The 12,506-nt window shown below is 44.5% G+C and overlaps 1 protein-coding gene across 4 annotated transcripts; it reads left to right on the top strand.

The window, feature by feature from the left end:
* Positions 1–23: 23 nt before the first annotated feature.
* On the top strand, positions 24–12,039 carry PRELID3A (PRELI domain containing 3A; the record flags this gene model as incomplete). 4 transcript variants are annotated; one of them, XM_084282773.1, is made up of 7 exons in its annotated part: positions 24–119; positions 1,706–1,874; positions 2,264–2,353; positions 3,101–3,171; positions 3,265–3,367; positions 8,272–8,394; positions 8,536–12,039. In XM_084282773.1, exons 1-6 carry the CDS (start codon positions 88–90, stop codon positions 8,383–8,385), a joined length of 579 nt encoding a protein of 192 aa, XP_084138899.1. In that variant the 5' UTR covers positions 24–87. The 4 variants fall into 4 exon arrangements, with proteins under 4 accessions (XP_084138899.1, XP_084138898.1, XP_084138897.1 ...); XM_084282772.1 differs by having other exon boundaries at positions 8,272–8,401; XM_084282771.1 differs by having other exon boundaries at positions 8,272–12,039.
* Positions 12,040–12,506: the final 467 nt, after the last annotated feature.

Genomic DNA, 12,506 nt, shown 5'->3' with positions numbered 1-12,506 from the left:
TGACGTCACCCGCCCCGCCCCCTCGCCGGCTGCTGGGTGCCGGCGCGCGCTGCCCTGCGCCCGCCCGCGCCCGAAATCGCTCCGGCCATGAAAATCTGGAGCTCGGAGCACGTCTTCGGGTGAGCGCCCAAAGCCGCGCGGGCGGGCGGGTGTTGGTTCCGCCGGGCTGGCTGTGGCCGGCCGGGGGGCTCTGGGCGCTAACAGCGGGCAGGGGGAGGTGGGACGGGGTGTGAGGGGGCTCGGCAGGGCTGCTGGTGTGGGCTGCAGCCGGTGTTTGGCGTTTGGTTCGGCAGTTTAACGCTGCCCCCCCCCCCCCCCCCCGCATCGCGCAGTGGTGCTGTGCGGGTAGGGCAGGGCTGCGAGGTGCCGAGCCGTGTCGCATCGCGGCCCCGAAACCCCCCCCCGGGGCTGCTGTGGGCTCCCTGACCTTATCAGCTCCTCTATCTGCTGCTGCTGTGCTCGCGTGGGCGCTGCAGGCAGCAGGGAGGGGTCCTGCAGCACCCCCCAGGCTGTGGGATGTGAGGGCGAGCAGCCTTCTCCTGCCCCCTGCCCCAAAATATTAACTGGGTTTTGCCCCATCCTGCTGCTTCTCGCCCTTCTGCACCGGCTTTAAGACCAAAAAGTAGCGAGCCGAAAAATCAAATCCTTTTAGGGCCACAAGTGCAGCTGCTGGCACCTGTAACCCCCTGGAGTTGGGCACCCACAGCGGGTTTGTGGGGGTGCCTTCAAAGGCTGCAGGTCTGCCAGGTACCCCGCATACAGAAACGGGTCTTCAGGAACAAAATCTCCCTGTTGGATCAAGTCCTTGGTGTATCCTGCCCCTGCTGGGGCCCTAGCCTTGGTACAAGGGTACATGAAGTCCCACAGCCTGTGGACAGGCTGTCCTCCGGTGGTGGGGCTGCTCGGGTCTACATAGCTGGAGGTTATCAAAGCTTAATGACCTCAAAACACTTTTCACAAACAAAACTTTTCAAAACATCTTTCACCAGAACAGTTCTGTACTGAGAAGGGTATCCACAGCCGTACCTTGTGCTACCAGGCTGCCAAAACCAGCAGGAAAGGCGCCGACTTAAGGCAGCAGGGTTGAGGTGGTTTCCGAAAATCCATTTCTCTATTTTGAACTTCCTGATTACTTTAAAAAAAATGAAGTAAACTTCACTTTGTTTTTTTTTGGTTTTTACTCTAGGAGGAAACAGAAGGTAAAAATGTAGTTCTTGTTTGTTTGGTGTGGGTAACATTACAAAAGCATTCGGGTTGGAGTGGGCTTGTGGGGACATCTAGTCCAGCTTCCCCCTCTGAGCTGGGCTAACTCAAATACTGGGTCAGGTTTCTTTTCCAGCTGAGTTCTGAATAGGTGGAGATTCAACAGCCTCTGTGGTCAGTCACCCTTTTTTTTTTTGTATAGCTAATTGGAATGGCACACGTAGCAGCTTGCCTGCTGCCCCTTGCCCTTATTTCTGTTAGTCATGGGTTAATAATTCTTTTCTTCGCTCTGAAGATAGGAATATACGTTGTTTTCCTGCTTGTGTACCAATGCTTTCTCACGGCCTTTCCAAGCATCACTGAATCCTGAAGGAATATTTGATGTGGGAGCTAGGAAGTTGTACAGCACGTGCCATGTTGTGGAAAGCTCAAGCAGACTAGTTGCTTGAATACTTGCAATTAAACGCAAAATAGTTACAAATGTCTTTTCTTCTTTTTCCAGGCACCCCTGGGACACGGTGATCAAAGCTGCGATGAGGAAGTACCCCAACCCGATGAATCCATGCGTGGTAGGAGTAGATGTCCTCGACAGGAGCCTTGACAACCAGGGGAGGTTGCACAGTCACCGCCTGCTCAGCACAGAGTGGGGATTGCCGAGCATTGTGAAAGCGGTATGATTTTCCAGGCTTAATGCTTTATTAGGGGGTGTGATGCATTTATGTCATCAGGTGAACTGGGGCTGAATTCAAAGTAAAAGCTTGATTGATAGGAAGCGTCATCCACAAATATCATGCAAGCTGTAATCAGCACAGTTTGTAGCTATAATACGTTGTAGGCTTTAATATGCCCACAGTGTTTTTTACATCTGTACATGCTTTCTAGACTGGTCTGTGTCATTCTGTATGACTGATGCAAATTACCGCCATGTAATCTTACCACTGATCACAGTGTCTGGGTATCTGAGAGGTGTATTCATTTGGGATTTATGCTTTCTTTTTTGTTGTTTGTTTGTTTTTAGTACTAAACTTTATTCTTTATCGTTGTCTTTCTTCACTTTCAGATTTTAGGAACAAGCAGAACTCTGACTTACATTGAAGAACATTCTGTGGTAGATCCAGTAGAAAAAAAGATGGAGCTTTGCTCAACTAATGTGAGTGATAGCTTAAGAAGTTTCTGATTAGTAGTTCTGGAGATTAGACGTTTCGTCTCTTAACATTTGGAAATGTGTTTACATCTTTCATTAGAAGGAGGGACGTGTATTAGTTGGCTCTTTTTTCTTCTTCTTCTTCACAAATACTTTGGGAACAAGCTTATACGATTGTGTTTTTAATAAAATTATTTCTCAGAATGCACGTGACAGCAGGGTAATGTTAAACACATTAAAGTCTATTAACAACAAATATTTTACTTTGAAATGCCTTTTTTCCACAAGTATAAACGAAGCATTTCCCTAATTTTTGAAGGGAACTTGTACTTATCAGATGTGATGTAGAGTTATTTGTAGGAGAGCCTGGTCTCTGTACAAGAGGCATTTTCTTTCCTGAATATTAATTTTCTTTACCCTCAGAATAGTGTTACAGTGGTCTTGATCTTAAAGAGCCTCTCTGAATCGCATTACCTAAATCTGATGTGGCTCAACAACATTAACAGAAAACAAACGGAAAACTGCTTGTGCAGCTTACTGTGAATAGGAACTTAGATGGTTATAATTAGATCTAGGATAGGACAAGATGCATCACCCTGTATAGGTATTTTTATTGACTGTGTTCTGGGTTTCATATTCTGTGTATGCTGTTTTGTCTCTGACATTAAAATGACTGCTCTGCTATTGAGTGGTGCTGTCGATAACGCAAAAAAAGTTGGAAGTGAGAATTTCAGGTCTTTCTTTCTCTTTAAGATTACTCTCACAAACTTGGTGTCTGTTGATGAGAGACTGGTTTACACGCCTCATCCTGAGAACCCTGAAAAGTAAGTAAGGCTGTTGTGTGCTTTTTTATGTACAGGAGACAGTAGGTTAGTCAAATTCAGTTTAAGTATTAACTTCTCTTTATTCTCTTACAGAACTGTGCTAACGCAAGAAGCAATTATTACCGTCAAAGGCATTAGCTTGAGCAGTTATTTGGAAAGCTTAATGGCAAACACAATATCTTCTAACGCCAGAAAGGTGCGTATCCTTTATTCTGTTTTCTCCCTCTCTCACCCCACAAACACCTTTCTTACTGTTGAAATCCGAATTGTCAAGCGTGTGTGCTGAGTGCTATATTCAATTTCTCTAAACTTTGTGCACAGAATTACAATTGACTTTTTGTAGGACCTCAGGAAGTAGAATATAATTTACCAATATATGAAAAGGTTTCACTATTACGTATCTGGTTTTCAGCTGGAATTGCACATCGGAACAAACCAACCTCCATGTGTATGCTACAGCAACGCATACCAGAAACATATGATTAGTGCTTAATTAGTGCTTTTTTTTTTTTTCTTTTTTCAAAGTACCTTTTTAAACACCAGCCATGTATTTACAGGAGTTAGTGCTAGTAGGTTACTTCCTTTTCAGCCTTTATAATCTGGATTTAGCAGTTAACGCCAGCATATTTTCTGTGCCTCTTTGCATAGCTCCTATCCATTATTGAGCTGTCTCCTTGCCTTTGGCTGAAAGTAGTGTCATGTCAGCAGAGGCATATTCTCTGAAGAGAGGAAACTATGCTGGCCTTTGTAGGTAACACTACACCCACTCCTCTGTCTTGTGCTCGCTTTTTCTTTTTGGCTTGCAGCCATAGAGATGAACTCCAGCACAGACAGAGTTTCCAGAGTGCTTGTTCCTGGACACTTTGTCCTACACTTCTTTGGGGAAGGTGGGGAAGAAGTGGAGTTGATGGAGAAGCATTGACATCACTGCCTAGCAGCAGAATGAGTGCAGCTGAAATGTGAGCTTGTGCTCTGCATTGCTGGGGAGGTTCTGCACACTGGGAATTTGGCCCAGGTAACTTCTTCTGGGCCAGAGAGACAGCCCCTTTGTCCCTGTGAGAGATGTTGCTTGATGGAGACAGAGTAACCTGACTTAGTAGGAGATATTGACCAACATATTAGAGAAGGAGAAAGTCTCCTTTGCCTCCAGTCTTTGTGCTTCTCCAAAAATGAGAGGAAGGCAGCTTAAAATGGGGGAATGAAGAAGGAGCGATGGATAGTTTTTAGACACTGAAGAGTAACGTTACCTAGGTGAGTGCTCTCTGTGTTGATCAGAAGGTCATAAATGGAATGTGTTTCAGATAGATTCCAATTCACTTTTGATCCAGCTTCCATTTAAAAGTCTATGCTGGGCATTTATTTTGATTTTACAACAGTAGTCTGGACTCTGGCTCACAACAAAACCTCAGCCTGACTCAGAGATAGCAAAGCACTGACTTGCTGGAGTGACCACAACAACTGGGCACGCCTAGAAGTGCCAGCTGATTTCCTCTTGTGGCATCTGTCACATTTGCATGGCTCCACTGAACTCAGAGAAAGTGTGGGAATATTTCTTGGTACCGATTCATTTGCTGCCGTGTGAAAGCTCAATTATTTTTTTAAAAGCTGTTCTTCTATTCTGCCTCTTTCAAATAACGCACTGTCTCACAATATTCTTACAGAGGAAAAATATCATCTTGTTCTGTCTGTTTCCCTGAAGAGTTTCTTTACTGATAGTGAACTTGGCAGGAATTTATACTCGAAGCCCTTTTCTTTGCTACCCAGTAACCTATTCTGCTATTACTAGCTCTTCTGGCATGCCGTGCTACCCTTCTGGGTTCCTAGCACCCTTCTTAAACTTCATGACAGCTGCTGAAATACGCATTGTTTCTGAAGAAATAAGTATTGAGGTTTTTCTCTGAGGTAGAGGTGGCAGATTATGCTTTGTTATTGCACTTACAATGGAAAAACCTTTTGCCCGATGTTGTCGATGTTTTCTGTGTTACTCCAGGGGTGGGATGCTATTGAGTGGATAATTCAAAATTCTGAAAGCGCTCTAAGCTAGCAGTTCTCCACACCTGCAGTGTGCACTAACTAGTGGTAATGCCAGCCTTCTTCTTCTTGGTGCAGCATCTCAGCTTTCTGGCAGACGTGTGCATGGATTGTTGTGACGTGGATTCCATTAATTAACCTGCACGTGTGTTTGGTACGCGTTACATACAGGAATGGCAAATTTTCATTATGCTGCAGCTGTAGAGAGTCGGTCACACCTGGACGGGATCAGTTAGCCCGTGCTCGTGTCACTGAACCATCAACCTGCTGCAGCTCTGTCTTGTGCCACGTTATTGCTTGTGGTATGGAAGTGGAATGATGACTGCAAACACCTGGGCAGGGGAACGAGCCCCTCTATCACGTGTTTGCTCTGGTCCTAGTTTGGTGATTCCAGTGTGTAGCACAGGTGCCCGAAGGAATTATTAGCACATTGTTTAATGAAATTGGCACAATAAAAACAAATCAGAATCGTACTCCTAGGATATAAAATGGGTTTCTTAAAACAGATTGCCTAAGAAGGATAATCTTTTGCATGGTGCAATTGTATTTTGCTTTTCTTATGCCTGAGGAGTATTGTTGCCCCTCTGTCAGCCTCTGTGGAAATCTGTACAAAGTTTGAACTCTCTTGGTGTTTTTCACTCAGTCTGTAGTTATATTCTTTTTGGTAGTGGTGTGTCCCTTAAGCTATCAACTGTGACAAAGTCTGACTTCAAGGCTGAGAGAACCGAGTGCAGTTGCCTCTGCCTCTGTGGGTGGTTTTCCTCCTGCTAGCCAGTGTAGCCTGTCTCTGTCATTCCTGTATTAGCTCACACTTCCACTGACAAGACTAAATTTTAAAAAATAGCCCATCGTGCTGCTTCTGTCTGTTAAGAGTGCAGGGTCTTTGTACACTGCTTACTTCGAGGTCAGTGTATGTAACGAGTGTTTGCTTCTATGTTCTCATTCCACTAAGCTTTTCTGGCTGTTTCTCTAGAAAACTGTCAACTACGCAGGCTCAGCATTTATCAACCACTTCAGCTATACCAACAAACCTTCATATGTGGTGTGTGGTCTACTGAACCCATCACGCTGCTAACACGTGCAACGAAGACTAATGTACCCTGCATGCCTGGTTATGAATGTGCTTGCTTCATCAGTTACTACAGAAATTGTTGTGCACCGTAAAACTTTATAGACCAATCCTCTGTCAGATTTTTTCTCAAAACGGGTAGCTCTGCAATACTCGGAGGTTTTACACCTTGTTACATTTTGTAACTTAATTTCCCATGCAGAATACTCCTGAGACCTTCCTTGCCAGCACCACGGGTTTATTCTTAGCTGCAAATTATAGCAAACAGCGTATGCAGGTCTAAGGAAAAATGTGCAGACCTCCGTAGCTGTTAAAGCTGCAGGAAATGTTTTAGCACACGAGTTGAATGTTACACTTGCTGTTTTGTCTCCTCAACAAGTAGATTATATTAACTAAAATGCTGTGACCTGGTTGTTTCGTAGTCAGGGCCTGAAAGAATCTCTATCTTTCTACTGAGCATTTTTCTGCATCAGAGGTGTTTGACTTTCTGAGCAGCTCCCTCTGTGTGATTACATAAATAAAACGTAGAAGGCACTGCTGTCTTACTCAGTTCTCCGTTCCTGTGTGTCACCCAGGAGAGGACATTTTAACCTGACTTGTAAATACCCAGTGCACGCTCGCTGAAAGATGATTCCCTCCCTCTCCCCCCACTTTGTTCCTGATCGAGCACTCTGCTCAGCTAATTCATGGCCAGTTACACCGCGTTGCTGTGCAGTAGCCTGCTCTCGTCAGCTCGTGTGCTTTTACACACGCTTTGCTGGCGTTCCCTGGTCTCACACAGGACGTAGATGTGGTGGAAGTAATCACCCGCTGAAGCACGATGCAAGTGGAGAAACTTAGAAATTAAACCATGCTTGTGCTCTTCTAAGGAATTTTTCCAGCAGCCCATGCTTAAATGGGACAGTAGAAATAATTCCTTTTTCAATTTTGTTTATTTTTTTTTAAAGGCGTATCATATAATAAGAGAACTTGAAGCTGTTAGCTCTTGAGGTAGGTCAGGGTACAGACAAATCCCCCTTGCTTGAGCTCTGGCCAAAGGCTGAATGCTCTGTTGTGTGGCTGGCTTTTCACCCTTAAGTGGGTGACTTTTCTCTGTTTAAAGACTTTGTGTTTATTCTGTGAGTCCCTGTAGAATGAAAAACCTGAAGGGAACCAGTGCTGGCCCTTCTCTGAACTTAATGAGTCTTGAGATAAACCTTTTACTTCTAGAACCCCTGTCTGCCAGTTCATGCTTTCCACTGGTTGCACCTCTTGTGGTCACTGGAGTGCAGGTGCTGCGGTGTCTTCTTAAGGCAAAAGACTTCTGACCTGCTTGCTTTGCTGGATTCCACCACTCTTACTAAAACGTAGGCTGTCAGTGCCTGGCTTTGAGGCACTCCCGACCCTTTCTGAGAATTGGGTGAAGAAAGACCGTCCCTTGATATACAGGGTGCAGCTGTTATCTCTCCAAGCAGTCTGTTTTATATGCTGAAAAGTCACTGTGCATGAATACAAAAGTGAGTGCAAGGCCATCTCTTTGAACTCTAGCTAGAGATCAAATCAATCAGCTGCTACGTCAAAGAGAGCTTGGAAGACTGTCTTTCTTTGTCCTGGATCTTCTCAAAAAGTGTCCATACATATCTTGGTTAAGGAACCTGCAAGCAGTGTGTAGATTCTTTCATAAATTCGCTGGTATTTCTGGGTGGTGGGAGCAGCAAACAGTAAAAATGGCAATCCTCTTCCACAAGGGAACATAAATGCTGGGTGAGGCTTTTTGCAGAGATGCACGGCTGCGAGCTCACAGCAATATTGCATTTACTTCTTGTTTATGGGTTGCACAGATGCCTTTGCAGTGAAATTTCAGTTAGATGAGAAATAATCAATACAATCCCGTATGGAACCACGCAGGGCACAGAACTAATTTTAAAACAAATCTCATGTCTGACAGAGGAAGAACTATAGAAGCATTAGCAGCGACGTTGTGTTTGTTCTGATCCTAAATTTCAGTATTTTCTTGGCAGGGTCGAGACGCCCTGGAGTGGGTGATCAGCAAACTAAACACAGAACTGGAGGAGCTGAAGTCAACGCGCGAGGGCGTGAAACCAGCCATGGCAGCGGCATCAGCAGAAAAATAAAAGCCAAAAGTACCAAGTAACTGACAAAAAAATATATTATTCTGCTGACTGCTTTATAGATCTCCCTTCCAAGGCTGATCTGCATAGTTTTTATACGTTTGTAAGAACATAGGATCAGCAGAAAAGTAACCTCATCTTTCATCTCCACAGCAGCTCCTGTGGCCTACCGAAGGCTGAACTGACCACCTGCAGACGCTCTTTTCATGTAAACGATTTCTTTTAAACACTGGAAACAAAATGTTTAGCACATTTAAAACTGCCTAAATGTGCCTTGTGTAACAAAGATTGAGAGTGTGTTATATTTTACACCATCTCGGTTTTTCATACTGAAACTTGAAAAGAACTCGTGTTTGTTGAGGGTTCTCTACGCGAGCATTTGTTCTGTGAAGGCCCCATGGATACTAGAGCACTGAATTTTGTTTGGTTTGTAACCTGGCAGCATCTTACAACCATTTAAAGGGAACTACATGAGACAGGACATGATACTCTAGAGCAAGATACCTATCTAGAGAATCATCTCCAAAAGCTAACACTTGTGTGATGCTAACTCTTCTTATGTTGTTTAAATGTGCTGTCTGAACGTGGCGGATGCTTTACCTCTTAGATGTTTATATCCCAACGAAGACAAAGTTTCTGTCGATGTTTGATGTTAATAGCCTAAACAGATAATTGTTGTGTTTTTTTTTCTTTTGGGGGGAGGTTATAATTTATTTTCCTATTTATTAACTTTCCCTAGTTCCTCCCCTCACTAGCAGAAGAGGAGTGGTAATTCCTGGAAGGTGCTGGAAAATACTTCTCTTATTTAGCTGTAAGAAGGGCACTTGTAGGCTACTTGAATGAAGAGGCTGTGCTGTTCCACTGCTCCTTGCTCTTCACAGAATGTCTTAACTGAGGAAGAGATTGATGCAATAACCAGAAGAGTCGAAATAAGCAGGAAGTTTGAAATCCGAAGGGTGATGTTTCATAAACACATGTTTTTCACATCCTAAAAGGAGAAAACAAAGAGCACAAGAAAAACAAGCGGACTCTCCTTTTTGAATGCTTTCTACCAACTACTGACTACTAGCGTAACTGATCTTTTCAACACTTTGCCACATTGGTACAAATGTTTTTAGTATTCTTTTAACTGCTTCTCGTTATCTGGAAAAATACCGCAGTTACTGTTGAAATTGCCTCTCTTAAAATATACAGAAATAGATATTGGAAATGGGTACCAGCCTTTGTCAGAAGTTCACAAAACTTTCTTACTTGGTCAGGTGTAGTATGTGTTTCTTAGACAGCCCTCTGTTGGGGCATTTTAAATTATTTTTTTGTGTGTGCACAAACCGAAATAAATGTTGCAAGGACGTTTACTTGTTCAAGTGGCAAACCGTGTGTTTAGGAAGCTGTTAAAGAGCATGAGTAACTTCTTTAAAAAAAAAAAAAAAAGAGTAAAATGTGGTCATTGTTTTGATCTGGTCATTTAAAATGTCTAGCTTAAGGGAATCTCAGAGTTTGCATTCTGTTTAGCTTGAAAGTGAATATTAATTTGGCTGTAAGTATAGTCAAGCTAAATTACATGATCCTAATAAACTTTAGATATATATCTAGATACTAGTAAAAAGTAACGAAATGAGTAGCTGATATTTACATTGCTATTTTTATATGGACCTTAAGCCTTTCTCGTTTCGGAACAGAAACTTAGACTTGAAAGTCTGCTGATAGCAGCTCCTTTCTGGAAGATCTGCTGGATAGTTGTGGTGCAAGTCATGGTCATGCTTCCCTGGTGAGCAACGCCACTTCCTGTGCAAAGAATGCAGAAGCTGTTGTAGCACCTTGTGACGTTGGGCTAGGGGAGTGCAGCTGTTGCGAAGCTCTGCATATGAAAGGATAGGATGAGTAAGTGTTTGTGCATGTGGAGACCTGTACTGCAGCATTTCCATACGTGCTGCTTGGAGATGGTGAAAACTAAACTGTGAGGGAGTGGAAAAGGTGTTTTTTTTTTTTTGAGGGGTTCGTGTATGGCTTTGGTTCAGAGGAAGAATTGTCTAAAGCTGCTTCTTACATCAGGTTTGAAGTAATTGCTTAGAGCTGTCTTAACCTGAATGATTTGTGCACATCGCCTTCAGCACTGGCTGCCCTCCCAGAAAGGTCACTGCGAGCACCTGCATTGTGCCCGGGGCCAAACTTGTCTGCTCTGCCTTAGGATCAGTACTAACTGTGCTTCTGTTTTTATTGATTACTTTGCGCTTTGTTTCCTTCTTCCAGAAACATCCTTACCTGCTTGTGTTGCAGCATCTCCTTTCAGTTTTCGTTCCCTGCTGGTTTCTCTCCACATTTCATGCGACTCAGGAGCTAGACAGCATGCGCTTGGCTTTCCAGTGTCCCCAGTGTCTCTGCTGCTCCACTCACCACCGCTCAACACCTTGTCTTCTGGAGCTCAGCCCTCTGCTGGTCTCTAAGCTAAATGGGAGAGGGGAAGCTTAGGGTAAGGAGGAGGCTAACTTCTTCAGAGGTCAGTTCTGGCAGCCAGCTGCCTCTCGCGACTGCCAGAAGAGTGCTGCTGTTTCTTTGGGGTAGGTGGCACTCCTGCAGCTCTGGGCTTGTTGCCCTTCCTGCAATTGCTCACTTTGCCCGTGTGTACAAAGGGCCCTCGCCATCAGTGGTCATACTGCGACCAGGCAGGCTGCAGTGTGTAGCAGGGGAAGTGGCTCTTAATTTCCTCTGAGCTTCTGTGGAGAGTTGGACTTTCTGCTTTCTGCTCATTGGGTTTGCACACAGCTTTCGCTCTCCTTCTGCTCTGACCATGTGAGTCTTGTCCGTGGGATCTGATGGGATCAGCAGCTGCATGTTCAGCCCTGCTGTACACAACCATTTGTCAAGCGTGCCGCTTCCCACCCCAGTTCTGGCACTGTTATAGTCTGAGTTTACCTTTTTGGGAAAAATTTTTGGAATTGCATGTCTTGGTCTTGTACGCCAGTCCTTTCCTAGAGAAGCTCCCATCTTTTTTACTTACTGGTAATGGCTACAACATATTTCTGAAGTTGGTTTTATGTCATGTGCACTGACAGAGTGTCAGAGGTGGAAAGCCACCTGATGGGAGGTGCTAGGGAGATTGCTGGGGCAGCTTTTTGTATCAGTGCAGAAACAGCCTGGTGTGCAGAAGGAAAGATGATCATAAAGCAGAAATAGTGCTAACTCATTAACTTGGAAGGATCTCGAAGCGCTGGGCACCAAGCAGAAGAAAGCTCAGCACGTGTGACCATGCATGGGTAGGAAGTGCTGTCTCGAATGATAATCCTGCACTTTGAGAGTTAGAAATTGAATGACAGCAGTGTTTTGTGCGCTGGGGGATGGAGGTGGTTTGCTGCTGTTCACGTGTTTCTCAACCACCAGGTTGCACTTCAAGAGAGAGGGAGGTGGGGGGGATGTGTGTGTGGAGAGGAGCTTTGGTTTGAAGAGTGTGTCCTGCTTATCCTGCGTGCAACCATGTAATAAAGCGGCGCTGAGAAAGAGGAACCTGAACAGTGACATTCCTTGCTGTGGCAGTTTTCATATAAATCCTCGAGCGGAGCAGTTGGTAACACCTTTACTATTCTTGCATCTTCCTAGACTGTAAGCTGTGAAGGCCAGGGATCTGTAAAGTGTCTGTGTACACTATGGTGCTATCTTAAATAAAAGATGTCCTCTGTTAAAAAAAATAAAAGTGTCCTGGGTATGGACTGTTGCTTTTTGGAGGAGTCTGCAGAAAAACTGCTTGAGTTAGGCTGTGCTGGGAAATGCCAGGACAAAGTAAGAGGCTTCCTGGAAGTAGCTGTAGGCCATGCAGCACACTGCTCAAAAGTCTGTCTGAACTGGTAATTCCACTGTCGGCTGCTTCATTTAGCAGTAAAGCAGGAAGGAGTCACCTAAATTAACTGTGACTGGTACCTGAGACCTTACTTAGCTAATAAGGTGTCTTCTTACCCCTCCCAACACCACTTGCCACAGGTCGGAATTACGCAGGTGCGTGTTCACCTTTTCCTTGCAGCTCCGGGGGGAGGTCATTGAATTTGTTAATGAAAGGCACTGCTGTGAAACGCCGCCTGTCCTCGGTTAGGGTGATCGAGGCATGATGCTCATTTTTATCGGAAGGCACCTGC

This window comes from Netta rufina, assembly GCF_964035555.1.
Source record: "Netta rufina genome assembly, chromosome: 2".
NCBI lineage: Eukaryota > Metazoa > Chordata > Aves > Anseriformes > Anatidae > Netta > Netta rufina.
This window is presented reverse-complemented; position numbering and strand designations above follow the sequence as displayed.